The 27,352-nt window shown below is 38.0% G+C and overlaps 7 protein-coding genes across 7 annotated transcripts; 2 read left to right on the forward strand and 5 right to left on the reverse strand.

Annotated features, from left to right (window-relative positions):
• Positions 1-12,013: 12,013 nt before the first annotated feature.
• TAZ1 (Lyso-phosphatidylcholine acyltransferase) lies at positions 12,014-13,725 on the reverse strand (the record flags this gene model as incomplete). Its single annotated transcript, XM_064824366.1, has 9 exons — positions 12,014-12,207; positions 12,264-12,486; positions 12,541-12,632; positions 12,697-12,843; positions 12,901-12,945; positions 13,002-13,248; positions 13,300-13,392; positions 13,443-13,543; positions 13,608-13,725. The coding sequence occupies 9 exons, from the start codon at positions 13,723-13,725 to the stop codon at positions 12,014-12,016; spliced, it is 1,260 nt and encodes a 419-aa protein (XP_064677302.1).
• Positions 13,726-14,101: 376 nt separating this feature from the next.
• Positions 14,102-16,315, forward strand: ATC70_005069 (uncharacterized protein; the record flags this gene model as incomplete). The annotated part of the gene is made up of 2 exons (XM_064824367.1): positions 14,102-15,528; positions 15,586-16,315. 2 exons carry the CDS (start codon positions 14,102-14,104, stop codon positions 16,313-16,315), a joined length of 2,157 nt encoding a protein of 718 aa, XP_064677303.1.
• An 88-nt stretch (positions 16,316-16,403) lies between these two features.
• On the forward strand, positions 16,404-18,462 carry ATC70_005070 (uncharacterized protein; the record flags this gene model as incomplete). Its single annotated transcript, XM_064824368.1, has 4 exons — positions 16,404-16,535; positions 16,625-18,082; positions 18,144-18,256; positions 18,321-18,462. The coding sequence occupies 4 exons, from the start codon at positions 16,404-16,406 to the stop codon at positions 18,460-18,462; spliced, it is 1,845 nt and encodes a 614-aa protein (XP_064677304.1).
• A 23-nt stretch (positions 18,463-18,485) lies between these two features.
• On the reverse strand, positions 18,486-19,971 carry ATC70_005071 (uncharacterized protein; the record flags this gene model as incomplete). Its single annotated transcript, XM_064824369.1, has 3 exons — positions 18,486-19,576; positions 19,667-19,834; positions 19,905-19,971. 3 exons carry the CDS (start codon positions 19,969-19,971, stop codon positions 18,486-18,488), a joined length of 1,326 nt encoding a protein of 441 aa, XP_064677305.1.
• A 1,129-nt stretch (positions 19,972-21,100) lies between these two features.
• Positions 21,101-22,372, reverse strand: ATC70_005072 (uncharacterized protein; the record flags this gene model as incomplete). Its single annotated transcript, XM_064824370.1, has 4 exons — positions 21,101-21,266; positions 21,325-21,863; positions 21,923-22,260; positions 22,324-22,372. 4 exons carry the CDS (start codon positions 22,370-22,372, stop codon positions 21,101-21,103), a joined length of 1,092 nt encoding a protein of 363 aa, XP_064677306.1.
• Positions 22,373-22,770: 398 nt separating this feature from the next.
• On the reverse strand, positions 22,771-23,349 carry ATC70_005073 (30S ribosomal protein S6; the record flags this gene model as incomplete). The annotated part of the gene is made up of 3 exons (XM_064824371.1): positions 22,771-22,844; positions 22,896-23,202; positions 23,254-23,349. The coding sequence occupies 3 exons, from the start codon at positions 23,347-23,349 to the stop codon at positions 22,771-22,773; spliced, it is 477 nt and encodes a 158-aa protein (XP_064677307.1).
• A 244-nt stretch (positions 23,350-23,593) lies between these two features.
• Positions 23,594-24,374, reverse strand: ATC70_005074 (uncharacterized protein; the record flags this gene model as incomplete). The annotated part of the gene is made up of 3 exons (XM_064824372.1): positions 23,594-23,617; positions 23,677-23,959; positions 24,364-24,374. The coding sequence occupies 3 exons, from the start codon at positions 24,372-24,374 to the stop codon at positions 23,594-23,596; spliced, it is 318 nt and encodes a 105-aa protein (XP_064677308.1).
• Positions 24,375-27,352: the final 2,978 nt, after the last annotated feature.

The following is a 27,352-nucleotide window of genomic DNA, read 5'->3' on the forward strand; positions in this document are numbered from 1 at the left end:
AACAAAAACCATTCGATAGCTCTACGTTATATCCATTATAATATAAAAATCTCAAGTACCAGATGTACGTTCCTTTCATAAATTTGCTCAAAATCATATATTTTATGAGCTACAAGCAGGGGATATTCAACTTTTTTTTTTATTTATCTATAATAGCCATACCATTGTATAGAGAATTGAAAAAGAAACAGAAGCTATTAAGTTTGAAGCTCTCGTTCACTTGGTAAAATTCAGAGATATGGCCATTTGAAAATCGGTCGTTTGGAACATTTTTCGTCATTACTCATCGACATCGCCCTCAATAACTCCACATCAAACATGCCCTAGTCAATCAAAGTACTCTCTACAACTTTCACTACATATACATTCCACATTCATATAGTAATTTAAAAAGTTTTACTAGCAGCATCTATTCAAAATTAACCAATTGTGAAAATCTTAAATTTCTCGGCAACTATGTCATTTACGCAAATATAAGTTGCACCATCGTTTAGAGGGCAGAAAACTGGTATAGGAACATGCTAGTCTCAAGGCTCTAGCATCAATATTTGGAAAATCGATTTTCGATCGTCCAAAAGTTGAAAACTTCAAAATCAAAAAAACATTTTGTACATCCAGGTCCTCATAGGTAAAAAAAATTAGAATCTCGTTAAACTTAAATATGTTGTAGAATAATGATATTGGAGCAACTTCTTAGTGGGACTATTATATTGGAAATGCATACTTCATGAGATAATCAACATTGGAGATGCTATTTTTAAGCGGGGGAATATACATACTTTAAATTGGAAAAGTTATTATTCTTAAATAAAGCAAGCTACAGTTGTCTAGTCTTGACAACAAGATTCTTCAACATGTCAGGTATCCATTAATAACTTAAAACCAACAAGTTAATATGGCCCTTTTCGTACGCTCCGATTTTTAAAATGCTCGGTCAAATTCATCCTTGTGAGGCGTACACATGCGGAAGGCCAACGGAGCTTCAATTTCTATTGTTCTGAATGATGGTCCATGGGATTCTGAAACCTATCAATCTTAAAATTACGCGTTTCTTGATAGTAAACACCCCTTCAAACTTATATGAAACTTGTAGAGAACTCAAAGGAGAATACAATGGTATTTATATTAAGTCTCTGGTGTACATTGTTCACCTGATATTTGGTACGACTGTTTTTGCGATTCTTTGATTGTTTTCTAAGGATTAATCAGTATCTGTCATCAAAACATTTTGTTAAGCATTACTAAACATTCTAGACCAAAAAATTTCCTATCGAATGAGCTATCGCTTGAAGCTCTGGCATAACTTTATCATGAAATATTGACAATATTGTCTTGACCAAAAAATCGTCACCAGATTTTTCGCTTGCTATCACAGGCAGATTTAGAGGAAAAATCCATGATTTTGCATGATACTCTTTTTTGACCATATCTCGACAAATACTCACTGGATTCGCACAAAACAAAGACCATTCGATAGCTCTACGTTATATCCATTATAATATAAAAATTTCAAGTACCAGATGTACGTTCCCTCCATAAATCTGCTCAAAATCATATATTTTATGAGCTACAAGCAGGGGATATTCATTTTTTTATTTTATTTATCTATAATAACCATACCATCGTATAGAGAATTAAAAAGGAAACAGAAGCTACTAAGCTTTAAGCTCTCGTTTACTTAGTAAAATCGTGCGGTATGGCCCTTTGAAAATTGATCATTTAGACTATTTTCCGTCATTACTCATCCATACCACCCTCTATAACCCCACATCAAACATGACCTAGTCATAAAAATCACCTTCTACAACTTTTACTACACGAACATTCCACATTCATATAGTAATTTAAAAAGTTTTACTAGCAGCATCTATTCAAAATTAACCAATTGTGAAAATCTTAAATTTCTCGGCAACTATGTCATTTACGCAAATATAAGTTGCACCATCGTTTAGAGGGCAGAAAACTGGTATAGGAACATGCTAGTCTCAAGGCTCTAACATCAATATTTGGAAAATCGATTTTCGATCGTCCAAAAGTTGAAAACTTCAAAATCAAAAAACATTTTGTACATCCAGGTCCTCATAGGTAAAAAAAATTAGAATCTCGTCAAACTTAAATATGTTGTATAATAATAATATTGGAGCAACTTATAAGTGGAAACATTATATTGAAAATGCATACTTCATGAGATAATCAACATTGGAGATGCTATTTTTAAGCGGGGGAATATACATACTTTAAATTGGAAAAGTTATTATTCTTAAATAAAGCAAGCTACAGTTGTCTAGTCTTGACAACAAGATTCTTCAACATGTCAGGTATCCATTAATAACTTAAAACCAACAAGTTAATATGGCCCTTTTCGTACGCTCCAATTTTTAAAATGCTTGGTCAAATGCATACATGTGTGGTGTACACATGCGAAAGCTCAACGGAGATTTAACTTTTATTGTTCTGAATGATGATCCATGGGATTCTGAAATCTATCGATCATAAAAGTACGCGTTTCTTGATAGTAACCACCCCTTCAAACTTATATGAAACTTGTAGAGAATTCAAAGGAAAATACAATGGTATCCATATCAAGTCTCTGGTATACATTATTCACCTGATACTTGGCACGATTGTTTTTGCAATTTTTTGACTGTTTTCTAAAGATTAACCAGTATCTGTCATCAAAACATTTTATTAAGCATTATTAAGCATTGTAGACCAAAAAATTTCCTATCGAATGAGCTATTGCTTGAAGCTCTGGTATAACTCTATCATGAAATATTGACAATATTGCCCTGACCAAAAAAAGGTCACCCAATTTTTTTGCTTGCTATCACACGTAGATTTTGAAGAAAAATCCATGATTTTGCATTATACCCTTTTTTGACCATAACTCGACAAATACTCACTGGATTCGCACAAAACAAAAACCATTCGATAGCTCTACGTTATATCCATTATAATATAAAAATCTCAAGTACCAGATGTACGTTCCTTTCATAAATTTGCTCAAAATCATATATTTTATGAGCTACAAGCAGGGGATATTCAACTTTTTTTTTTATTTATCTATAATAGCCATACCATTGTATAGAGAATTGAAAAAGAAACAGAAGCTATTAAGTTTGAAGCTCTCGTTCACTTGGTAAAATTCAGAGATATGGCCATTTGAAAATCGGTCGTTTGGAACATTTTTCGTCATTACTCATCGACATCGCCCTCAATAACTCCACATCAAACATGCCCTAGTCAATCAAAGTACTCTCTACAACTTTCACTACATATACATTCCACATTCATATAGTAATTTAAAAAGTTTTACTAGCAGCATCTATTCAAAATTAACCAATTGTGAAAATCTTAAATTTCTCGGCAACTATGTCATTTACGCAAATATAAGTTGCACCATCGTTTAGAGGGCAGAAAACTGGTATAGGAACATGCTAGTCTCAAGGCTCTAGCATCAATATTTGGAAAATCGATTTTCGATCGTCCAAAAGTTGAAAACTTCAAAATCAAAAAACATTTTGTACATCCAGGTCCTCATAGGTAAAAAAAATTAGAATCTCGTCAAACTTAAATATGTTGTATAATAATAATATTGGAGCAACTTATAAGTGGAAACATTATATTGAAAATGCATACTTCATGAGATAATCAACATTGGAGATGCTATTTTTAAGCGGGGGAATATACATACTTTAAATTGGAAAAGTTATTATTCTTAAATAAAGCAAGCTACAGTTGTCTAGTCTTGACAACAAGATTCTTCAACATGTCAGGTATCCATTAATAACTTAAAACCAACAAGTTAATATGGCCCTTTTCGTACGCTCCGATTTTTAAAATGCTCGGTCAAATTCATCCTTGTGAGGTGTACACATGCGGAAGGCCAACGGAGCTTCAATTTCTATTGTTCTGAATGATGATCCATGGGATTCTGAAATCTATCGATCATAAAAGTACGCGTTTCTTGATAGTAACCACCCCTTCAAACTTATATGAAACTTGTAGAGAATTCAAAGGAAAATACAATGGTATCCATATCAAGTCTCTGGTATACATTATTCACCTGATACTTGGCACGATTGTTTTTGCAATTTTTTGACTGTTTTCTAAAGATTAACCAGTATCTGTCATCAAAACATTTTATTAAGCATTATTAAGCATTGTAGACCAAAAAATTTCCTATCGAATGAGCTATTGCTTGAAGCTCTGGTATAACTCTATCATGAAATATTGACAATATTGCCCTGACCAAAAAAAGGTCACCCAATTTTTTTGCTTGCTATCACACGTAGATTTTGAAGAAAAATCCATGATTTTGCATTATACCCTTTTTTGACCATAACTCGACAAATACTCACTGGATTCGCACAAAACAAAAACCATTCGATAGCTCTACGTTATATCCATTATAATATAAAAATCTCAAGTACCAGATGTACGTTCCTTTCATAAATTTGCTCAAAATCATATATTTTATGAGCTACAAGCAGGGGATATTCAACTTTTTTTTTTATTTATCTATAATAGCCATACCATTGTATAGAGAATTGAAAAAGAAACAGAAGCTATTAAGTTTGAAGCTCTCGTTCACTTGGTAAAATTCAGAGATATGGCCATTTGAAAATCGGTCGTTTGGAACATTTTTCGTCATTACTCATCGACATCGCCCTCAATAACTCCACATCAAACATGCCCTAGTCAATCAAAGTACTCTCTACAACTTTCACTACATATACATTCCACATTCATATAGTAATTTAAAAAGTTTTACTAGCAGCATCTATTCAAAATTAACCAATTGTGAAAATCTTAAATTTCTCGGCAACTATGTCATTTACGCAAATATAAGTTGCACCATCGTTTAGAGGGCAGAAAACTGGTATAGGAACATGCTAGTCTCAAGGCTCTAGCATCAATATTTGGAAAATCGATTTTCGATCGTCCAAAAGTTGAAAACTTCAAAATCAAAAAACATTTTGTACATCCAGGTCCTCATAGGTAAAAAAAATTAGAATCTCGTCAAACTTAAATATGTTGTATAATAATAATATTGGAGCAACTTATAAGTGGAAACATTATATTGAAAATGCATACTTCATGAGATAATCAACATTGGAGATGCTATTTTTAAGCGGGGGAATATACATACTTTAAATTGGAAAAGTTATTATTCTTAAATAAAGCAAGCTACAGTTGTCTAGTCTTGACAACAAGATTCTTCAACATGTCAGGTATCCATTAATAACTTAAAACCAACAAGTTAATATGGCCCTTTTCGTACGCTCCGATTTTTAAAATGCTCGGTCAAATTCATCCTTGTGAGGTGTACACATGCGGAAGGCCAACGGAGCTTCAATTTCTATTGTTCTGAATGATGATCCATGGGATTCTGAAATCTATCGATCATAAAAGTACGCGTTTCTTGATAGTAACCACCCCTTCAAACTTATATGAAACTTGTAGAGAATTCAAAGGAAAATACAATGGTATCCATATCAAGTCTCTGGTATACATTATTCACCTGATACTTGGCACGATTGTTTTTGCAATTTTTTGACTGTTTTCTAAAGATTAACCAGTATCTGTCATCAAAACATTTTATTAAGCATTATTAAGCATTGTAGACCAAAAAATTTCCTATCGAATGAGCTATTGCTTGAAGCTCTGGTATAACTCTATCATGAAATATTGACAATATTGCCCTGACCAAAAAAAGGTCACCCAATTTTTTTGCTTGCTATCACACGTAGACTTTGAAGAAAAATCCATGATTTTGCATTATACCCTTTTTTGACCATAACTCGACAAATACTCACTGGATTCGCACAAAACAAAAACCATTCGATAGCTCTACGTTATATCCATTATAATATAAAAATCTCAAGTACCAGATGTACGTTCCTTTCATAAATTTGCTCAAAATCATATATTTTATGAGCTACAAGCAGGGGATATTCAACTTTTTTTTTTATTTATCTATAATAGCCATACCATTGTATAGAGAATTGAAAAAGAAACAGAAGCTATTAAGTTTGAAGCTCTCGTTCACTTGGTAAAATTCAGAGATATGGCCATTTGAAAATCGGTCGTTTGGAACATTTTTCGTCATTACTCATCGACATCGCCCTCAATAACTCCACATCAAACATGCCCTAGTCAATCAAAGTACTCTCTACAACTTTCACTACATATACATTCCACATTCATATAGTAATTTAAAAAGTTTTACTAGCAGCATCTATTCAAAATTAACCAATTGTGAAAATCTTAAATTTCTCGGCAACTATGTCATTTACGCAAATATAAGTTGCACCATCGTTTAGAGGGCAGAAAACTGGTATAGGAACATGCTAGTCTCAAGGCTCTAGCATCAATATTTGGAAAATCGATTTTCGATCGTCCAAAAGTTGAAAACTTCAAAATCAAAAAACATTTTGTACATCCAGGTCCTCATAGGTAAAAAAAATTAGAATCTCGTCAAACTTAAATATGTTGTATAATAATAATATTGGAGCAACTTATAAGTGGAAACATTATATTGAAAATGCATACTTCATGAGATAATCAACATTGGAGATGCTATTTTTAAGCGGGGGAATATACATACTTTAAATTGGAAAAGTTATTATTCTTAAATAAAGCAAGCTACAGTTGTCTAGTCTTGACAACAAGATTCTTCAACATGTCAGGTATCCATTAATAACTTAAAACCAACAAGTTAATATGGCCCTTTTCGTACGCTCCGATTTTTAAAATGCTCGGTCAAATTCATCCTTGTGAGGTGTACACATGCGGAAGGCCAACGGAGCTTCAATTTCTATTGTTCTGAATGATGATCCATGGGATTCTGAAATCTATCGATCATAAAAGTACGCGTTTCTTGATAGTAACCACCCCTTCAAACTTATATGAAACTTGTAGAGAATTCAAAGGAAAATACAATGGTATCCATATCAAGTCTCTGGTATACATTATTCACCTGATACTTGGCACGATTGTTTTTGCAATTTTTTGACTGTTTTCTAAAGATTAACCAGTATCTGTCATCAAAACATTTTATTAAGCATTATTAAGCATTGTAGACCAAAAAATTTCCTATCGAATGAGCTATTGCTTGAAGCTCTGGTATAACTCTATCATGAAATATTGACAATATTGCCCTGACCAAAAAAAGGTCACCCAATTTTTTTGCTTGCTATCACACGTAGACTTTGAAGAAAAATCCATGATTTTGCATTATACCCTTTTTTGACCATAACTCGACAAATACTCACTGGATTCGCACAAAACAAAAACCATTCGATAGCTCTACGTTATATCCATTATAATATAAAAATCTCAAGTACCAGATGTACGTTCCTTTCATAAATTTGCTCAAAATCATATATTTTATGAGCTACAAGCAGGGGATATTCAACTTTTTTTTTTATTTATCTATAATAGCCATACCATTGTATAGAGAATTGAAAAAGAAACAGAAGCTATTAAGTTTGAAGCTCTCGTTCACTTGGTAAAATTCAGAGATATGGCCATTTGAAAATCGGTCGTTTGGAACATTTTTCGTCATTACTCATCGACATCGCCCTCAATAACTCCACATCAAACATGCCCTAGTCAATCAAAGTACTCTCTACAACTTTCACTACATATACATTCCACATTCATATAGTAATTTAAAAAGTTTTACTAGCAGCATCTATTCAAAATTAACCAATTGTGAAAATCTTAAATTTCTCGGCAACTATGTCATTTACGCAAATATAAGTTGCACCATCGTTTAGAGGGCAGAAAACTGGTATAGGAACATGCTAGTCTCAAGGCTCTAGCATCAATATTTGGAAAATCGATTTTCGATCGTCCAAAAGTTGAAAACTTCAAAATCAAAAAACATTTTGTACATCCAGGTCCTCATAGGTAAAAAAAATTAGAATCTCGTCAAACTTAAATATGTTGTATAATAATAATATTGGAGCAACTTATAAGTGGAAACATTATATTGAAAATGCATACTTCATGAGATAATCAACATTGGAGATGCTATTTTTAAGCGGGGGAATATACATACTTTAAATTGGAAAAGTTATTATTCTTAAATAAAGCAAGCTACAGTTGTCTAGTCTTGACAACAAGATTCTTCAACATGTCAGGTATCCATTAATAACTTAAAACCAACAAGTTAATATGGCCCTTTTCGTACGCTCCGATTTTTAAAATGCTCGGTCAAATTCATCCTTGTGAGGTGTACACATGCGGAAGGCCAACGGAGCTTCAATTTCTATTGTTCTGAATGATGATCCATGGGATTCTGAAATCTATCGATCATAAAAGTACGCGTTTCTTGATAGTAACCACCCCTTCAAACTTATATGAAACTTGTAGAGAATTCAAAGGAAAATACAATGGTATCCATATCAAGTCTCTGGTATACATTATTCACCTGATACTTGGCACGATTGTTTTTGCAATTTTTTGACTGTTTTCTAAAGATTAACCAGTATCTGTCATCAAAACATTTTATTAAGCATTATTAAGCATTGTAGACCAAAAAATTTCCTATCGAATGAGCTATTGCTTGAAGCTCTGGTATAACTCTATCATGAAATATTGACAATATTGCCCTGACCAAAAAAAGGTCACCCAATTTTTTTGCTTGCTATCACACGTAGACTTTGAAGAAAAATCCATGATTTTGCATTATACCCTTTTTTGACCATAACTCGACAAATACTCACTGGATTCGCACAAAACAAAAACCATTCGATAGCTCTACGTTATATCCATTATAATATAAAAATCTCAAGTACCAGATGTACGTTCCTTTCATAAATTTGCTCAAAATCATATATTTTATGAGCTACAAGCAGGGGATATTCAACTTTTTTTTTTATTTATCTATAATAGCCATACCATTGTATAGAGAATTGAAAAAGAAACAGAAGCTATTAAGTTTGAAGCTCTCGTTCACTTGGTAAAATTCAGAGATATGGCCATTTGAAAATCGGTCGTTTGGAACATTTTTCGTCATTACTCATCGACATCGCCCTCAATAACTCCACATCAAACATGCCCTAGTCAATCAAAGTACTCTCTACAACTTTCACTACATATACATTCCACATTCATATAGTAATTTAAAAAGTTTTACTAGCAGCATCTATTCAAAATTAACCAATTGTGAAAATCTTAAATTTCTCGGCAACTATGTCATTTACGCAAATATAAGTTGCACCATCGTTTAGAGGGCAGAAAACTGGTATAGGAACATGCTAGTCTCAAGGCTCTAGCATCAATATTTGGAAAATCGATTTTCGATCGTCCAAAAGTTGAAAACTTCAAAATCAAAAAACATTTTGTACATCCAGGTCCTCATAGGTAAAAAAAATTAGAATCTCGTCAAACTTAAATATGTTGTATAATAATAATATTGGAGCAACTTATAAGTGGAAACATTATATTGAAAATGCATACTTCATGAGATAATCAACATTGGAGATGCTATTTTTAAGCGGGGGAATATACATACTTTAAATTGGAAAAGTTATTATTCTTAAATAAAGCAAGCTACAGTTGTCTAGTCTTGACAACAAGATTCTTCAACATGTCAGGTATCCATTAATAACTTAAAACCAACAAGTTAATATGGCCCTTTTCGTACGCTCCGATTTTTAAAATGCTCGGTCAAATTCATCCTTGTGAGGTGTACACATGCGGAAGGCCAACGGAGCTTCAATTTCTATTGTTCTGAATGATGGTCCATGGGATTCTGAAACCTATCAATCTTAAAATTACGCGTTTCTTGATAGTAAACACCCCTTCAAACTTATATGAAACTTGTAGAGAACTCAAAGGAGAATACAATGGTATTTATATTAAGTCTCTGGTGTACATTGTTCACCTGATATTTGGTACGACTGTTTTTGCGATTCTTTGATTGTTTTCTAAGGATTAATCAGTATCTGTCATCAAAACATTTTGTTAAGCATTACTAAACATTCTAGACCAAAAAATTTCCTATCGAATGAGCTATCGCTTGAAGCTCTGGCATAACTTTATCATGAAATATTGACAATATTGTCTTGACCAAAAAATCGTCACCAGATTTTTCGCTTGCTATCACAGGCAGATTTGGAGGAAAAATCCATGATTTTGCATTATACCCTTTTTTGACCATAACTCGACAAATACTCACTGGATTCGCACAAAACAAAAACCATTCGATAGCTCTACGTTATATCCATTATAATATAAAAATCTCAAGTACCAGATGTACGTTCCTTTCATAAATTTGCTCAAAATCATATATTTTATGAGCTACAAGCAGGGGATATTCAACTTTTTTTTTTATTTATCTATAATAGCCATACCATTGTATAGAGAATTGAAAAAGAAACAGAAGCTATTAAGTTTGAAGCTCTCGTTCACTTGGTAAAATTCAGAGATATGGCCATTTGAAAATCGGTCGTTTGGAACATTTTTCGTCATTACTCATCGACATCGCCCTCAATAACTCCACATCAAACATGCCCTAGTCAATCAAAGTACTCTCTACAACTTTCACTACATATACATTCCACATTCATATAGTAATTTAAAAAGTTTTACTAGCAGCATCTATTCAAAATTAACTATTTTCTTAAATCTTCTTTTTCTCAATAACCATGCTACCTACGCAAATTTCAATTGCACCTTCGTTTAAGGGGCAAGAGCGGGGTCTCAAAGCAACCAAAAACCCCGAAACCGGAGTTCGAATTATTTGAAGCCCATTTTTCTTATAAGGAAATGTTAATGGATATGTGCACTTAGTGGCATTAGCAATTAGAAGAAAAAATCACTTATAATACCTTTAGAGAAAAACTTACACATCAAGGGAGATGAGGAATATAGGCATGTGAATTGAGTAAATGAAGGCTGTTATGCATACCTATTATTACACATGGCCAACACAATGAATGAAATGTGTTGTATACGATCATATCATATTTCAACCTAGCGTTTTGCAAATGATGAAGCAAATTTCAAATTATTGATATCATTTCTAATATGCAACCATTAGTGCAAATGGTTAGCGAGCTATTTTCAAAGTATTTTCGACAATTAATCTTATGGCCATAGCAGAATGAGGTTTTCCTCACTCATGTACTTCGAAGAATTTTATAAAGGAAAGTATGTTACTGCAGCTCCTTCAACAATAGAGAAAGGATACACCCCCGTTAATCACATCGAAATTAATATTGAATCGGTCATTGATCCAGCAGCACTTAATAAACAAACAAACAGTGATTGCTCAAGTACTGATAACTGTATCTTCACATATGGAAGTATGCGAATCGTCCTATTTACTCATAAGGAATGAGAAATAAATGGTCAGTAAACACTCAAGGGATGAAAGACGCATCGTGTACTAGAGAATCATATATTGAATCCAAAAGTGTGGCCAAGAAAATGATAATAGAATCTGAACACTCCTCTTACAAACTTTTATCACATCATTCAAACTACCATGGATTGCTTTAATTGGAATTTGCATCAATTTGAAACAACAGAGGGCATCATGATTACCAACAAAGATTGATTCGATGATGGTATCTTTGAAAACGACGAAGTGCACTAAGAAGAAGACATTAAACTAGATTTGCTTCGCTTCAAAAAAGGTGGGTGATGCGCTTTCCTATGCCTATAATATGGGCGATAGTTGAAAACATGAGATTATCCTGCAAAAGCTCATGCCAGGTGAAAAGTGTAAAACGTATCCTAAATATGCTAGTGGCGCACCATCTTGTCCTCTTAAAGATTCTGATGGATTGGACGACTATGAAGGGCTTTGGGGAATTCTCAATGACAACAAGAATCCGAATCACAAGCACACAGCTGAATGGCTTAATTATTTGACAGGCTGTGCCAAATATGATCCCAAGCATTTCAATATAAGGGCTACTAACCGTCAGTTAACAAGTATTCAATGTAGTCGAGTCCAACGATTTGACCAATTTGATGGTATGGCCGTGATTTATTAAAAAACCTTAATCTTTCCATCGCGAACAGCACATGCTATGCGTTGACAACCTGCTTCAATCTCACTTGGCATCACCTTGATGTCATACACTGTCTCCAATTCACTGCCTGAGAACTCAGCATCCACATGAACACTGCCAGAAGCTGCTACCACAGCTGCTACAGATCTAGTTTGATAAACACTTCCATCCGCTAAAATATGCTTTAGATACAAGCCATTCTAGAAGATGCTTTATACTCGAACTTACCACTACTCACACAGAGTACCTTTTCACCATCTTCATTCGTTTTGATAGCAAGAGATGTGATAGCATATCCACTTCGCTTCCATTGCAACTGAGGGGTCGCAAGGCTGTTTTTGATAGAAAAGCATTGCACCACGCCATTTTTAGTACCGGTGAAGATGGTCTCTGTCTCTGGCTCGTATGCAATAGCAGTAAGAGGTGTATCACTGGTGGATGTGGCAAAGATCTATGCAGACGAATTAATACATCAAATCCACTGAGGAATAACTGTAACATGTACCTCTTTTTTGGTGCCCACATGAATACCACGCACACTTCCATCGTCTAGGGCCACCAACACAAGTTTATCAGCTGTATCCACCTCCATGGGGTCTATGCCAATTTCGTTAGTGATATACTGGGGATTTCTCTACTCTGTATATATATATATATCTACCCAAAGTTTCGATTTCAGCAGGCTTGTATTGAGCTGGAAGTTTCGTGAGGATCATTTTGTTGATGGCAAACTTGTAGTTTCCCATAGTTGCAATAGTCGAAGATGTACCACAATTCCATAATTTGACAGTGCCATCACGGGATGATGCTAAAAGAAAGTGGTCAAGGGAATATTCCAGCTGTAATTAGATGTAGAAATGCTTACAAAGTACATTGCGTCCTTGAGAAATAATAGCTGTGCTAGTAATAGCTATAAAGATGGGATTTGAGCATGTTGCGCTACTGCTTGCTTCATTTGTAATGTACCTGAAGTATGGCCCTGAAGTGTAACAGGGTTGCTGCCGTTCAATACAGACCAAATTTTGAGCAAGAAGTCTGAACCGCCTGTCAATACCACCAAGTTACTGGGAAAGAATTGGACAGTCGTAACATCACTAATATGGCCCTTGAGAGTCATTTGAATCTCTCCTGAACTGACAGATCCCAATGAGACTTCAGTACCATGACCAGCAGCAAACAAGCTGCCATTGGGGGAAATATCAATGCAAGTGACCTTGGTAAACATGTCAGCTTAAAAGCACAATCACCAGTAGATGCAACTTACAGCCTTGTCCTTGACAGGATAGAACTGGTTCTTGGGGCTAAACACAGTGACATCCTTCACCCCCAATGCTTCGCAATCCACTTTGAAGGTACGCTATAGGATCCATCAGTATTACATGCAAACATCATGATCAAATGTCATACAGAGTTCAACATGGTCACTTTGATGCCATTGTTTCCTTCGAGAGTGGCTTCGTAATTGTCTACACGACGCACATCGACTGAGCCCTGAACACTCTCTTTGCCTAGTATGAAGAATTGGGGAAGTTACATTCACTTGTATATTTTACGTATTCCAAAGGTTCCAACCTGTCATGTAACAAGCAATCCAAAATGTGCCTTCAGGGATGGTATTCGATGCGACTTCTCTTACAACTTCGTCCCAATCAGCTTGGACCGATACGAAAGGTAACGTTTCTACAGACATGATGAAAAGTAAAAGGATTGAAGAAAGACCACTTCGAAAGCAGAGGTTGATTTGATGGATTATAAATTCATGGACCGATGTGTTACGCATGTCCCCATTGCGAACGATGCTACATTGGAGATGAGTTCACCTCTATTGAAAGTGATATATTGCCATATTACTGGCCATAACACGTGTAAAGCCAGTGATACTGTTTGCAATGCAGTCAATATACATTTCCAAGGGCATTTTACGTCGCATTATGCTTAATCCATCGTACAAACACCATAAAGCAATGTCTGCGGCAGTCACGAGCCTTTGCTTTTCATGTCCCATCGTCGATACAACCAAGAAAAAAAAAAGCGCTCTCTTTCACTAGAACAGCATAAATTGCGATATGGGAAGACGCAAGGATTACATGGACGATGGGCAAGACTCTTCAGATGACGAGGAAACTGGAAGAATCAATTTTGACATCACCGAAGACGATCTCGATGCAGAAGTTGCTGGTTTTTCTGGGCAGCAACGCAACAGACGCCGGCAAGCACGATTTGGCGAGAGCGACGACGAAGATGACGAAGAAGACATGCGTGGAGGTTTAGGAAGAGGTGGACTGGGCCTTGGCCCTTCATTTTTGCCAGCGAAGAAAGCATCAGAAACACCAGAAGCATCACCTGTAAAGAAAGATCCCGTCAAGGAGAAAGTGCGAAGCCGATCCACCATGAGTACACCACCTCCAGGCCCAGGATTCGCACAATTCAACAAGCACTCCAAGGGATTCGGCCAGAAGATGCTGGAAAAGATGGGCTGGACTGTAGGCAAAGGTCTCGGTGCTGAGGGTGAAGGTATCATCAATCCCGTGGAGACAAAATTGCGTCCTGCTCGAATGGGTTTGAGTTTTAGAGGATTTGATGAACGTACAACACAAGCCAAAATGGAGGCCAAGGCACGCCGAGGCGAGAGTCCTAGCGAAGACGAAGAAGATCAAGAGCAAGGGCCTAAAGGAAGGAGACGCAACGCCTGGAAATCAGATGTATCACCCACGACTGCCAAGGAACAACAGATTCATCGAAAGAGAAAGCCAAAGACAATCTACAAGACAGCGGCTGAAATTCTAGCAGAAACCGAGCAACAATACATACCACCATTACAGCAAAAGATCATTGATATGACAGGGCCTGGCGTCCGTGAGATCAACTTGGCAGATATCAAACGTACAGATTCACCGACCTTGATGGAAGTGACGACTCGATTACCCGAATTGCGACACAACTTGCGATTGATGGTGGATCTGTCGCGAGCAGATTTAGAGAACCTATCAAGGGAAAAGCAAGCAAACGTCTTTAGAATGAAGTCTTTGCAAGATGAATTGGGCGCAATCAGAGAAAACTTGGACAAAGACCAAGAGCAATTACGAAAATTAGAGCAACTCAAGATGATTACTAGTCAATTGGAGCAGATCAGCAAAGACGCACTTGCTACGGGTGCTTTTGAAACGGGCAACATTACAGCTTTATTTGGAGAACAGTTCCAAGTGCTAGAAAGAGACTATATAGACGATGTCAAAGCGATGAACATTGATGCACTGGTGATATCTGTATGGGCGCCTATCATGAAGTACAAAGCAATGAGTTGGAACGTTTTGGAGGAGCCTACGTGGGGCGTTGCTGATGTCAAAAAGTGGAAAATGCTACTGACAAAGAACGATGATAGTGATGCAGAGAGAGGATGGACTCGTAACAGGACACAAAAGAGTTTGATTTGCACCCCTTTCGAGACAATGATGAATACAATTTGGCTAAACAAAGTGCGAAGCGCGATCAAGTAAATGTCTAGTTATTTTTTTTTTGTAGCGTCGTATACTAACATTTAGTTTCATAGTAATCAATGGGATATTCACGACCCTGATCCTCTTATTCAGCTAATGGAAGAATGGGAACCCGTCTTACCGAGATTCATACACGAGAACATCATTCACCAACTCATATTACCCAAAATCAGCCGAGCTGTCTCTGACTGGAATCCTCGCACAGACCCCATCATGATCCACACATGGATCCATCCTTGGTTCCCCACACTCAAAGCATGGCGCTTGGCAGAACTATTCACTCATATTCGACACAAGCTCTCTGTTGTTTTGCGTCAATGGCATCCCTCTGACGAATCAGCATTGCATATCATATCACCTTGGAAAGATGTCTGGACAGCAGATCAACTAGAGCAGTTTACATCGAAATCCATTCTACCGAAATTAACGCTTGTCCTTCGAGAAGAGTTCCAAGTGGATCCCAGAAACCAGAACCTGGATGCGTTCATCTGGTGCTTGGCATGGAAGAACCTACTATCGGATACCGTGTTGGGCCTATTGCTCAAGAATGAGTTCTTTACCAAGTGGCATGCTGTGTTGGTGCAATGGCTGAATTTAGACATGTACAGTATCAATTATGACCAAATTAGCGACTGGTACCGCTGGTGGAGACAAGTATTCGACGCCTACGGACTGGATTCAAACAAGATTGTAATGCAAGAGTTTAGACGAGGCCTAGAGACCATGAACAAGGCTTTGGGAGGAGAAGACCTTTACTCCATGGGACTGTCAAAGGATCATTGATGTCTCAATTCGCGAAATGCGCTTAAATAAAAAAATTCTGGTACACTTTCGCGATTATACGTGTCTCTTTTTTTTCATTATTTAATTTATGGTTAGAATTACAAATAGTCTCTATCACGAAGCATATGAATACATCAAGCAAGACTCTGCCATGGGAGGCAATTGCATTATATTCGCAGCTTCTGATGTAGATTCCATTTGTGCGGTTCACATCTTTCAGGTATGTCGGATGCTTAGAATGGCATGCTCGCTCACTCTTTAGTAACCACACACACACACACACACACACACATACACACATGACATCAGGCACTGTTAAGGAGTGATATCATACCTCACAAAATTGTTCCTGTTTCAGGCATGAAGGATTTGGAAGACGCCAACGAGAAGCTTGTGTCCAAAGATGAAAATTTGCGTTCCATCGTCATGATCAACTGTGGGGGAAGCATCATGATTGGCAACTTGTTTACGGCGCATGCGGATACAAAAGTGTACATCATTGATAGCCATCGACCACTGTTGCTGGAAAACCTGCTGGATGACAACAATCACATTTGCGTATTTGATGATGAAAGCAATTCACATCAAATGGGGACGGCGATCAGTGCATTCGAAATGTTGATGGCAGCAGAGGATGAAGATTCGAACGAAGAGGACGATGAAGAGGAAGAAGAAGATGAAGATGGCAGACCACTTAATCCTCGCAGTAGACAAAGAAGACGGCTCAATGAAGCGTTGACGCCAGCGCAGAGAAGCGAAAGACGCAAGGCCCGCCATACAGTCATGGATTATTACAACCAAGGTGTATTCTTTGCAAACTCAGTATCTGGATCAGTGTATAATTTGGCGCAACAATTAGGAAAGACGAATAACGATTTATTATGGCTGGCCATTGTTGGAGTGACATCGCAATATGTGTTTGAGCGAATTGATACGATCAAGTATGGAGAGCAGGTGGATATATTTCGAGATGACAGAGCAAGACTCAACGTAGACATGGGCGCCGACAATCACTCGCAAAACAAAAACACTGCTGTCATCAGATCAGAGGACGAATACAGATTCATGATGTTCAGGCACTGGAGTTTATACGACAGCATGTACCATTCTGGCTATATATCCAGTAAATTAGCGGTCTGGAAAGACGCAGGAAAAAAGAGACTGAACAACATGTTTGCCAAGATGGGCTTCTCTTTGCAGCAATGTCAACAAGTATATACCCACATGGACATGGATTTAAAGCAGATGCTCAGAAACAAAATCGAAGTGGTGGCCCCACTGTACGGCCTCACTGATATTTGTTTCCCCAGTTTTACGAGAAGCTATGGATGGGAGTGCTGTCTATCAGCAAGTGATGTTGTCTATTCATTATCGACCATTCTAGAGACAAGTCCTGCTGCTGCTATTCGGTTAGGCGTTGAAATTGAGCATCGACATGGCAATGACGATGACTGGAAGCCAACACATTTATCCTCAGACACAGCAGAGTTACGATGTGGGAGAAGGGATTGGTGGATGCGAAATTTCTATACCGCTTATGATGCTCTGAAAGATACATCACCAAGGATCATTTCGCAAGGCTTGCGGTTGTGCATGGAAACTCAAAAAGCAATTGTACGACAAGGCACCTCCGTCATTGACAAGCGTATGGTCAAGCTGCTAAAGAACTTTCGATTTGTGAATATACGAAATACAGCTGAACTACCCATGTTTCAACACCCTTCCTCATTGACAAAACTTGGCTTGTTCTTGACAGATGCGTACAGAGTAAGTTGCTAAAATTCAGGGTAGATGTGCCAGCCAATTGACCGTTTTAAACTTCATTCAGGAACACGGAAAGAAGAATTTACCCATTGTCATCTCTTCGTTTGATGAAGAATACAATACATGTCTAGTCATCGCACTCTCAGGTGCACCCATATTCGGCGAAGTGCGCAAAAAGTAAGTTTATATATGAGATTGCCACTTTTCAAATTCAAAATCTCACACTGTTTATTCATGGCAGCACATTTGGCTTGGCATTTGAAGAAGCCGTGGAAAGCACCAAAGCTAGAATATCGTTTGACAGTTTCGATCAAACAGTCATCCAAGTACATAATAACGATATTGAGCATTTTATTGAGTCATTGCATTATAAAACACGATAAATCCAATGTAAACTATTCCCATCTTAATGCTTTTTAGATTCTCTATATAAAAATACAATAAATACGAAAAACAAGGCAATGAAAGAAACATTAGCCACTAAAACTCTATAGGCAATGTCTTGTGCATTCTGTGTTTGGCTTGAATCTATGGCTGTCAACGTGTCATTGGCAGTAGTCTCTGTCGTTTCCTGTAATGTTGAGTTGGGCCGAGTGAATTCGTCTCGAGGTCTGGGCGTCCACTTGGGCTGATAAGGGGGACCATCCGCAATATAATTCCACTTTCCCGAGGCAGAACAAGTATCGTCCACCAAGAAGAGGTTGGCTTCATTTGGGTCATGGTAGGTAAGCTTTTGATTTGGATCACTTTTGTATGACCACCAAGGTAACACACCACGACACACAGAGCAGTAGCTTGATTTTTGGTTGAAGTCCATGGTATCATTCCAGCGACTAATGAATTCAGGTTCTAGTCTATTTTTTGGTGCAACGTCAATGGCGTGTTGTCTGAATGACAGGTACTCTAAATAAGCTGTATCGTTGTTGTGTAAATAATTAATGTAATCTGCTAAGTCCTTTGGATCGGGATACGCATCCATGTAGATGACAGAGCGGTTTGTTGGTATATAGCCAGCGTAGCTAGCGGGTCCATCCACAATAGGCACCGCTGATAAGGCCAAGGTATCATATAACTTTTCAGTGGCATAATCTTGGCAATTAGAGTTTTCAATGGACAAATAAAACTTGTATTCCGCGATGAGATCTGTGCGGGACTTGTCAGATGGAAATGGCTTGTTGTTTAAGCAATCACCGTAACTATGCACATCCACGTATTCCATGAGCTTTTCAATGTATTTCTCTCTTCCATTGGTTGCTCTGCAGTTTTTGGCTATCCATAAAATAGGTGCAGATTTGGTTTTTGTTTTGATAAAGTCCCTGGGAAGTGGTCTGTTCACGACATCCATGATCGCAGGTGAAAAATACGAGAATAAGAAGGTGGATTTGAAATGATATGAAGCCAAATAGTTGAACTTGGTCATGATGTCCTTATCTGCTCTGAATAAACTTGAAAATGGCGTTTCTAATGACTCCAATATCCAGGGCTGATTGGTGGTATCTGTTTTTAGAGAGAGAGAGAGAGACATGATTAGTATACGAATGCATTGGGAAGACAAAAGGGCATGCTCCTCATATGGTTTAAACCTACGATCTGGCAATTTGAATAGCATTGTATCTGGCGCATGGAATATCAAGGCAGCAGCATCCTCCATATCATCCGTTGTGCTTGTCAGTGTACACCAATGACTTTCATTTGTATCAATGTCGAAATCATCTGGTATGGGGCATTCTTTTGCGCTGATTTTCTGGTCTTCCACTGTTCATTGTTTCAGGGGGGGAGGGTGTTAGATATCAATTGCAGCATGTTGCGTTCAGGACACCCTTACTGAATTTTCTAGTGCCAAACCAGGGAGTAGCATACACGATCTTCAAAGGCGGCAAGGTAGTTGGCATGGCTACAAAGAATGGAATTCAAAGAGGAAAAAAAACGGGAAGAGAGAAAAACGCCAAGATATAAAGTTTGGATGAAGTGGAATTTACATATTATTGTAACACGGTTCTTTAAATAAATGCTTGTTTCAAATCGTTGTTCAATGCCCATTTCGCCGTGGATTAGCAAATTGATCTTCTTTATCACAAGCTGTAATCTTACAGCCATGCCCCTGAAGCAGCTCCTAAGCTTCATATTGCTCTATTTTACTTTCCATCAGAAACCAAATGGATGTAAGAAGTTCGTATTGGTCTGTTCTTTACATGGACATTTACTGTCATCAACAAAGCACAAATCGATTGGATTGATATGCCGATGGTTGCAAATCTTAGTCGATTAGGTTGCCAAGGCAACGTCTTGGTAATTTTACGCAAAAACTTGGCCTAAATCTGAAAGAAACATCGCCGTTTGTGGCACAAGTGATGAGCAAAATGAAGAAGGCTGAGAGAGATTGTATGAGGAGGCAGGTAAAGCGGCATCTTGAAAAGACCTTTTTTTGAAACTTGATCTACCGTTCAGTTGAAGGAAAGCAATGTATACTTTTAATGGGTTTGTAAAACTCACACGTATCTTGCTGTACTCGCATTTCCGTTCTCATTCATTGAGTCGCCCATTTTTCCAGCAGTGTAATCGGTGACTTGGCTGATTCTGATGCTGTTGGGGTAGCCTTCCAAGCAGTTGGAATTTCGCACATGCTGCCAACATATTGCAATTACGTATTGAAAGGAACACAGCTCAAGTTGGATCATTAGCAAACAAGCATGAATTCATTATTACAACGTGATCTGGGTTATTCATGCATTTGACACACAAGTTTAATCATACCGATCTTTTCCAACTCACCAACAAATGCAATCAAGTGCATGAAAACTCTTGAATGAAGGTGAGCAGTTACTGAGTACAGCCGTTTTTGACTTTAGTATCGACCAGCATCTGAAACGCACAGAGTTCTCCAGCTTGCAGATCCCTGGCTGGTATGTAACGCAAATTGTTATCGTTGTTCTCTCTTAATTGGATCGACCAACATAATATTTATGTAATAGTATATAAGAAAACGACTTTATTACATAACTAGATAGAAGTGGTGATATCTCAAGATAATAAAGGAGTTGATTCACCAACAACGCTTGATTTTAAGCTAGTAAAGACACCATTGAAGATAAAGACACCAACCACCAAGACGGTAAAACCGACACACTCCAACCAGGAGAAAGAATCCCAACCGTAATGAACAGCAATAATCCAAGTAAGAACGGTTCTATTTTTGATGCCAATGAGTCAGTGATGTGCTAACGATTTACATATAAAAAACCAACCTTGATGTGTCAATCATGCTACGTCCAGGTACCCCGATCGTGGTACTGACTGCCAAACCAAAGAAATTAAAGATAGCTACCATAAATGCCAACAGCAAGGCACTTTGCCACAAAACATAAGAGCTGAATACGTCTTGCAGCCCTTGCGTGATATCAAATACGTTTTGGCCGAATAACGCAGTGATAACCAATGCAACACTCAGCAACAAGGTACCAAAAATACCCTCGATGCCCATGGCTCTGACTGGATCAAGATTGAAACGATCCATCAGATACTCCTCCAAGATAAACTGAGCAGCGACAAAAAGTTGTGCTACAACTAAATAGATAGGGCCCCAGTAATTGAACTTATCCTTGTAGAGAACAGAGCCGATGATGGTGACAGTGCCTATAAGTATTGCAGAGATGGATACCCATTCCTTACCCAAAAACTTGCGAGAAAGGAACAAACAGCTAAAGATGGCAGAAAAGCCAACAATGCTACTCTTCATCATTTGGTATACAGAGGGGCTGGTATAGATCAAACCTAGATTGAGCAGCTGCATGTGGCATAGGTCAGCTTCATCATGTATACATCTTCCATGGCGCTATACATTACGGTCGTAGCAATTAAATCGCATGCGCTGGGCAGGATAAACCAAGCAGCAGACCAAGACCAGGTTGAAGTACGGGGCATCGTCCACTCATTATAATCACTGTATGAGTTGGGATTGTGGGGCTGGACAGCTTCAAGCATAGATCTATCCAGCATGGAGGGCGTCTTTGTCACCAAGTGGATAATCAAGATACAGATGAGCTCACCCAGGAATATCATGGACGTTTGCAGTAGAGGCTGGTTGAAATAGTAAAACTCTTGCTCATCTGGTGTTTTGTCATCTTGTTTGACGTAAATCTTTTGATTATCCTGAAACGTTAATATCAAAGGGATAGAAACGCCTGTTTGGCGTTGTCAGTCTATCTCTAGGCATATGTCTATGGAGTTCCAAGCTAGAGACATACCTGATAACAACAATCCAATGGTTAAAAACACGGTATAAACCGCAGACATGTTGTGTATTTTGCTGGAAAAGAAGAGAAAAAGGGAATAAAGAAAGAATTACGAAATAAAACAAACATCCCCTTTATATTATAACAGCATCTCCTTAAATTTTCACCTTCACACGCCACTTTGTAACATAAACATACAAACACGATGGACTACAATTTTATTCGTCAATACAGGGCAAGCGAGAGAATGCAAGGAAAGGGTATTGATTGTATAAGTAGCATACAGTGTAAGTTACAGGGCAAGATGGGGGGTTGAAAGAGTCGGCAGCTTAACCCAACATCACAAAGCGAACGAGAGCGAGACGACGATAGGGGCGAGATGACCCACAAAAAGAGAAAGAGAAAGAGAGGTGTTTGAAGATGGTATGCTTGTGTTACCACTGTAGTCGAGTTCTTTTTTCATGCAACATGCATAGCTTTGCGCTTTGACTTGTAGTCTCTGATGGCTGATTTAATGGCGTCCTCGGCAAGCACTAGATTGCATAGTTTAGAGATAGACGGATGACTGATATCAGAGCACTTACTAGAACAATGAAGTTTGACAGGTGGTAGGCATAATTCCTGTGCGATCTCTGTGTTCTTGATGGCACCAGCTTGATCCAGTGTCATACCACGAACACGCTCGGTGACGAGACTGGAAGAGGCAATAGCTGAACCACAGCCAAACGTCTTGAATTTAACATCTGTGATTTTACCGGTAATATCGTCTACTTTGATCTGTAATTTCATGACATCGCCACAAGCAGGAGCACCCACAAGGCCCGTGCCTACGTTCGTGTCTGTCTTTGGGAAGGATCCGACATTGCGAGGCTTTTCATAATGGTCAATCACCTAGAGTTGGATTAGTAATGCGCGGCTGTTGACGCAAAATGCCACATGTACCTTTTCATGATAGCATCTTGTAGATGATAGCAACATGGATCTCTTGGCGTGTAGCACCGCGCTTTGCTTGGATATGTGGAAAGCAGTTCTGAGCATGTTGTATACACTAAAGCAGAGGAAAAGAAAGGGAATGATGGTCATCATCTTCATTTCAATCTGATAAAACTTTTTGAACATGTTTCATTTGAGCATGTTTATCTGATTGGCTCAACTTGACAAATGTGTCAATCTCTGTAATCTGATGTGATCTTTTTTAGTAGGTGAGCATGGATACAATTGGAACAGCTGATGGATATTTTCAAAATGATTTGGTTTATTATGGTTTTAAAGATTACACAATTTAGATGTTGGAAGGATAAAGCATCTGTTATAAAAAAAGATTAGTTTCAAGGCCGTAAATCCCCATCTCAGATAAACACTTACAACACGAACGGAAGCACCGAAAACCTTGGGAGGCAAGTTCTTTCTGAAACGAGCCTTGACAACACCGTTAGTACCGTGAGTACGGGCAATACGACCCCAGATAACACGAATCTTGGAACCATTGATCTCACGTTGAGCACGGTAGACATAGGCAACACGCTTACCGAGGTAGAATTGAGCATCCTTGGTGGTTTGGACACCCTCAACTTGGATCAAGGAGACATTGGGGTTTTGGGTACGCTTAGCACGCTCGAAACCCAAAACACGGCCCTTACTGTAAAGACTATATATACAGGATTATGTTAGTACATTGGACTCATATGCATCCCGAAAGCAATACACCACAAAAGAGTCGGGCAAGAAAGAGAGAAAGAGGAGAGGTTACAATGGTCAAATGTTTAATATCCCATGCTGACTCATACTGCTATGTTGACATGTGGTTTACTCTACAGGACCAAATAGTACCTGCGAGGTATGTTGTTGCTGTTGCCTACGACCTTTTACTTTCAGGTGTAGAAAAAAGGCACACATTTCATCTCTTTTTTTTTCCATCCATCATGTCTAATCCATCCATCGTATAGTCATCTCAGCGTTGCTCATCATGCTTCCTACTTCATCTCTGTTTCTCTCTCTCTCATCCAACATGCTGATTGTAGGCATCTATCTCAAAATCTTAATCTAACGTACCGGTCTGACATATTGATAAAAAGAGGAGGTTCTTCAAGCTTTGTTGATTGTGTCAATCACAAAATGCTCTTTCTCAAAAAGCAAGCCTTCCATGAAAAAAAAAAAAAAATTACCGGACTGCCGCGAGTAAATTGTATATTGAACCGGAGTGCTTCGGTGCCTGTTGTGTGCAGCATTAAGACTCCACTCACATACACTAATATGAGCGCTGCCATGTGTAAGGCAGATCTCTTAAAGAGGCACCATACTATAGCAACATTGCTTTCCAATATGTCGTTTGAATATGGACGCTATAACGACCATAATTGATTGTCTTTAGCGCGAGTAAACTGCCAATGTTCACTGACGTCTCAAGAGTCATTGGTGAATGTATGAAATCAATGCCATATGCCGCTAGTTATCCTAAGTGAGATGATAGCAGAGGCACGTCATCATTATATATATATTGCAACAAAAACATTAACTTATAAGAGAACTCTACCGTAGCAAAGCGAAGGTGAAAGACAATGTCAATCAAGCATCTAATCAAACATTTGTTAGCATTGATTTATATAAGGTTCTTACCCTAGCAAAGCGAAGGTGCAAAACCATAGTATCTAAACATCCAATTCAATACTAGGTAACAGTGATCTTAACGAGCGTTTTACCGTAGGGAAGCAAAGGTGTAAGACCATAGTGTTCAAACAGCAATTTTGGGTTCTCATTCTCATTATTAACAAGCTTACCAACAACATAAAGCATCAAAATCCGCATGAATGAGCTCTACCAAAATATATATTCCTTCTATTCGAACTAGCAATTGCACAGGCTGCAGAATTGCCCTTCCAGAAGAGTACAGCTACCAGAGGTGTGATTCATGCCGTGTAAATAATAGCTATAAAGCAAAAACATAACCAAGTTTGACAGCTTTTAAGCCTTCATATCTTGACATGTAGACCTTTCTGAGCCACCGGAATGACGCTAAACAACTGTACTCGAGTAGGAGTAACTTCCTGGCACCTTTGCTCAACTTTCTGGGAACCCAAAAAACATGGCCAAAAATTGACCCAAAAAGCATGAGGCACCCCTCATGGTTTTCATCGAAAATTAAACGATCGCGGTTTTTGCCTTGAAAAATAAAGACTTTCACTATGGTACATTGTGAATCAAAATGTCTCTCTCGACCCAAAGCAACTTCTGACGCCGCTTTTATGAGACCTTCATATGCAAAATTTCGACATCTTGTCCAAAAACCTCATTTCACATTTTCTGAGATTGCTCAATAGGTGCATTCAAACCATCAAGTTTACTTGGTACCATTGGAAGCGCCTTGAAAAGTACTCCAAGGATGTATTAGAAAGTAGGGGCTGATCATTGCAGTTTACATAGTCGAATAACGCAAAACAGTTTAAAGAAGTCGAAAAACAACAAAATCTGGCCAATGTTGAGAAGAAAAATAGCTGAGTTTTAATCTATTCTCGCACTGCTGGCTGACCAAAATACCTTTCTGACAATAACTATGATGATTGGGATGTTGGGCAAATGGGATTCATGAATCTGAAGGAAGTATCGCTTAGCTTGAATACTTTTTTTTTTTTTTTTGCTTTTGTTGGGTGTTTTCATACCTGATAACGCTATTCAGCCTGGCTCACCATGAAAATACATGTAATTGCAACTTCCTAATCATGGTTTACAGCGCTTCAATGGCAAGCAGGGAGTTTGCGTTTCATTGATTCATGTTAAAGGGACTATTGCTGCTGGCTAAAAAGTTATCTCGGTGTGTGATGGGCATATTTTTGCAACTTGTATCATAATATCCATAGGGAATGACGACTGCAATCTTGTTGACAGTTGGTAGATTCTGAGTGCGTCCATGTCCACCAACAATTAGCTCCAGTCTCATTTGAGGGTTGAGTTGAATGTGAGCATCCTTGTTGATATGATTTCAGGCTTGTCGTTTTTTCTTCTTCTCTACTCAGGATCTCATGAGCATGTTTTCAAATGCGAACAAAGGTTAGGCCTTGTCCGGTGCTCAGTGTTCTGAACGCTCTAAAGGTTCTAATGCTCTATCCCTTTGAATGACCATGATGACACGTCTTTAGAGTATATGAAGTACTAGCCGATCAATCTCGCTGCGCTCGATGATGGTGTCGCTTTGTGGGCTCTGCCAAAGACATTTCAAATCAGAGATAATAACAATATGGCATAAAAGTAGATTTTAAACAACCAATTGATAGTTAAAAAAAAAGGCTATATCTGAGTCAGGAGGGGGAGATATTCCTACTCCCTTTGCTTATACACTGGTATCAACGGAAGCTATTATTGAAACAATGTCAAAGAGAGATCAAGTTTTATGCAGCATTTTTATACTGCATTCTTCGTTCGTACTACATTTTTTTTTGGTAGTAGAATTGTCGCATTCGCTGATGCTGTTCTTGATGAGATGGCGACATAAAGCTGACCATGCATAAATACAGGACTTGTGTAAGATCTGCAGCGATTTTTTTTAAAATATTGTCATTGCAAAAGACGCCTTTACAGGGAAAACTACTCATAAAACAAAGTATTTGGGCTAAGCAACTGTTCTTTCAATTCCATGATCCCCATTTAATCAGTATCGCAATCATTATTGTCATCATCAGAAAGGTTTTGGGCCAGTCAGTAGCAGCGCCGTCCGCCGCCGTCGTCGTCAAAACATTCGAATTCAGCTATTTTTCTTCTCAACATTGGCCAGATTTTGTTGTTTTTCGACTTCTTTAAGCTGTTTCGCGCTATTCGACCATGTAAATTGCAATGATCAGCCCCGACTTTCTAATACATCCTTGGAGTACTTTTCAAGGCGCTTCCAATGGTACCAAGTAAACTTGATGGTTTGAATGCACCTATTGAGCAATCTCAGAAAATGTGAAATGAGGTTTTTGGACAAGATGTCGAAATTTTGCATATGAAGGTCTCATAAAAGCGGCGTCAGAAGTTGCTTTGGGTCGAGAGAGACATTTTGATTCACAAT

Source organism: Mucor velutinosus, assembly GCF_035048745.1.
Source record: "Mucor velutinosus strain NIH1002 chromosome Unknown tig00001542, whole genome shotgun sequence".
Lineage (NCBI taxonomy): Eukaryota > Fungi > Mucoromycota > Mucoromycetes > Mucorales > Mucoraceae > Mucor > Mucor velutinosus.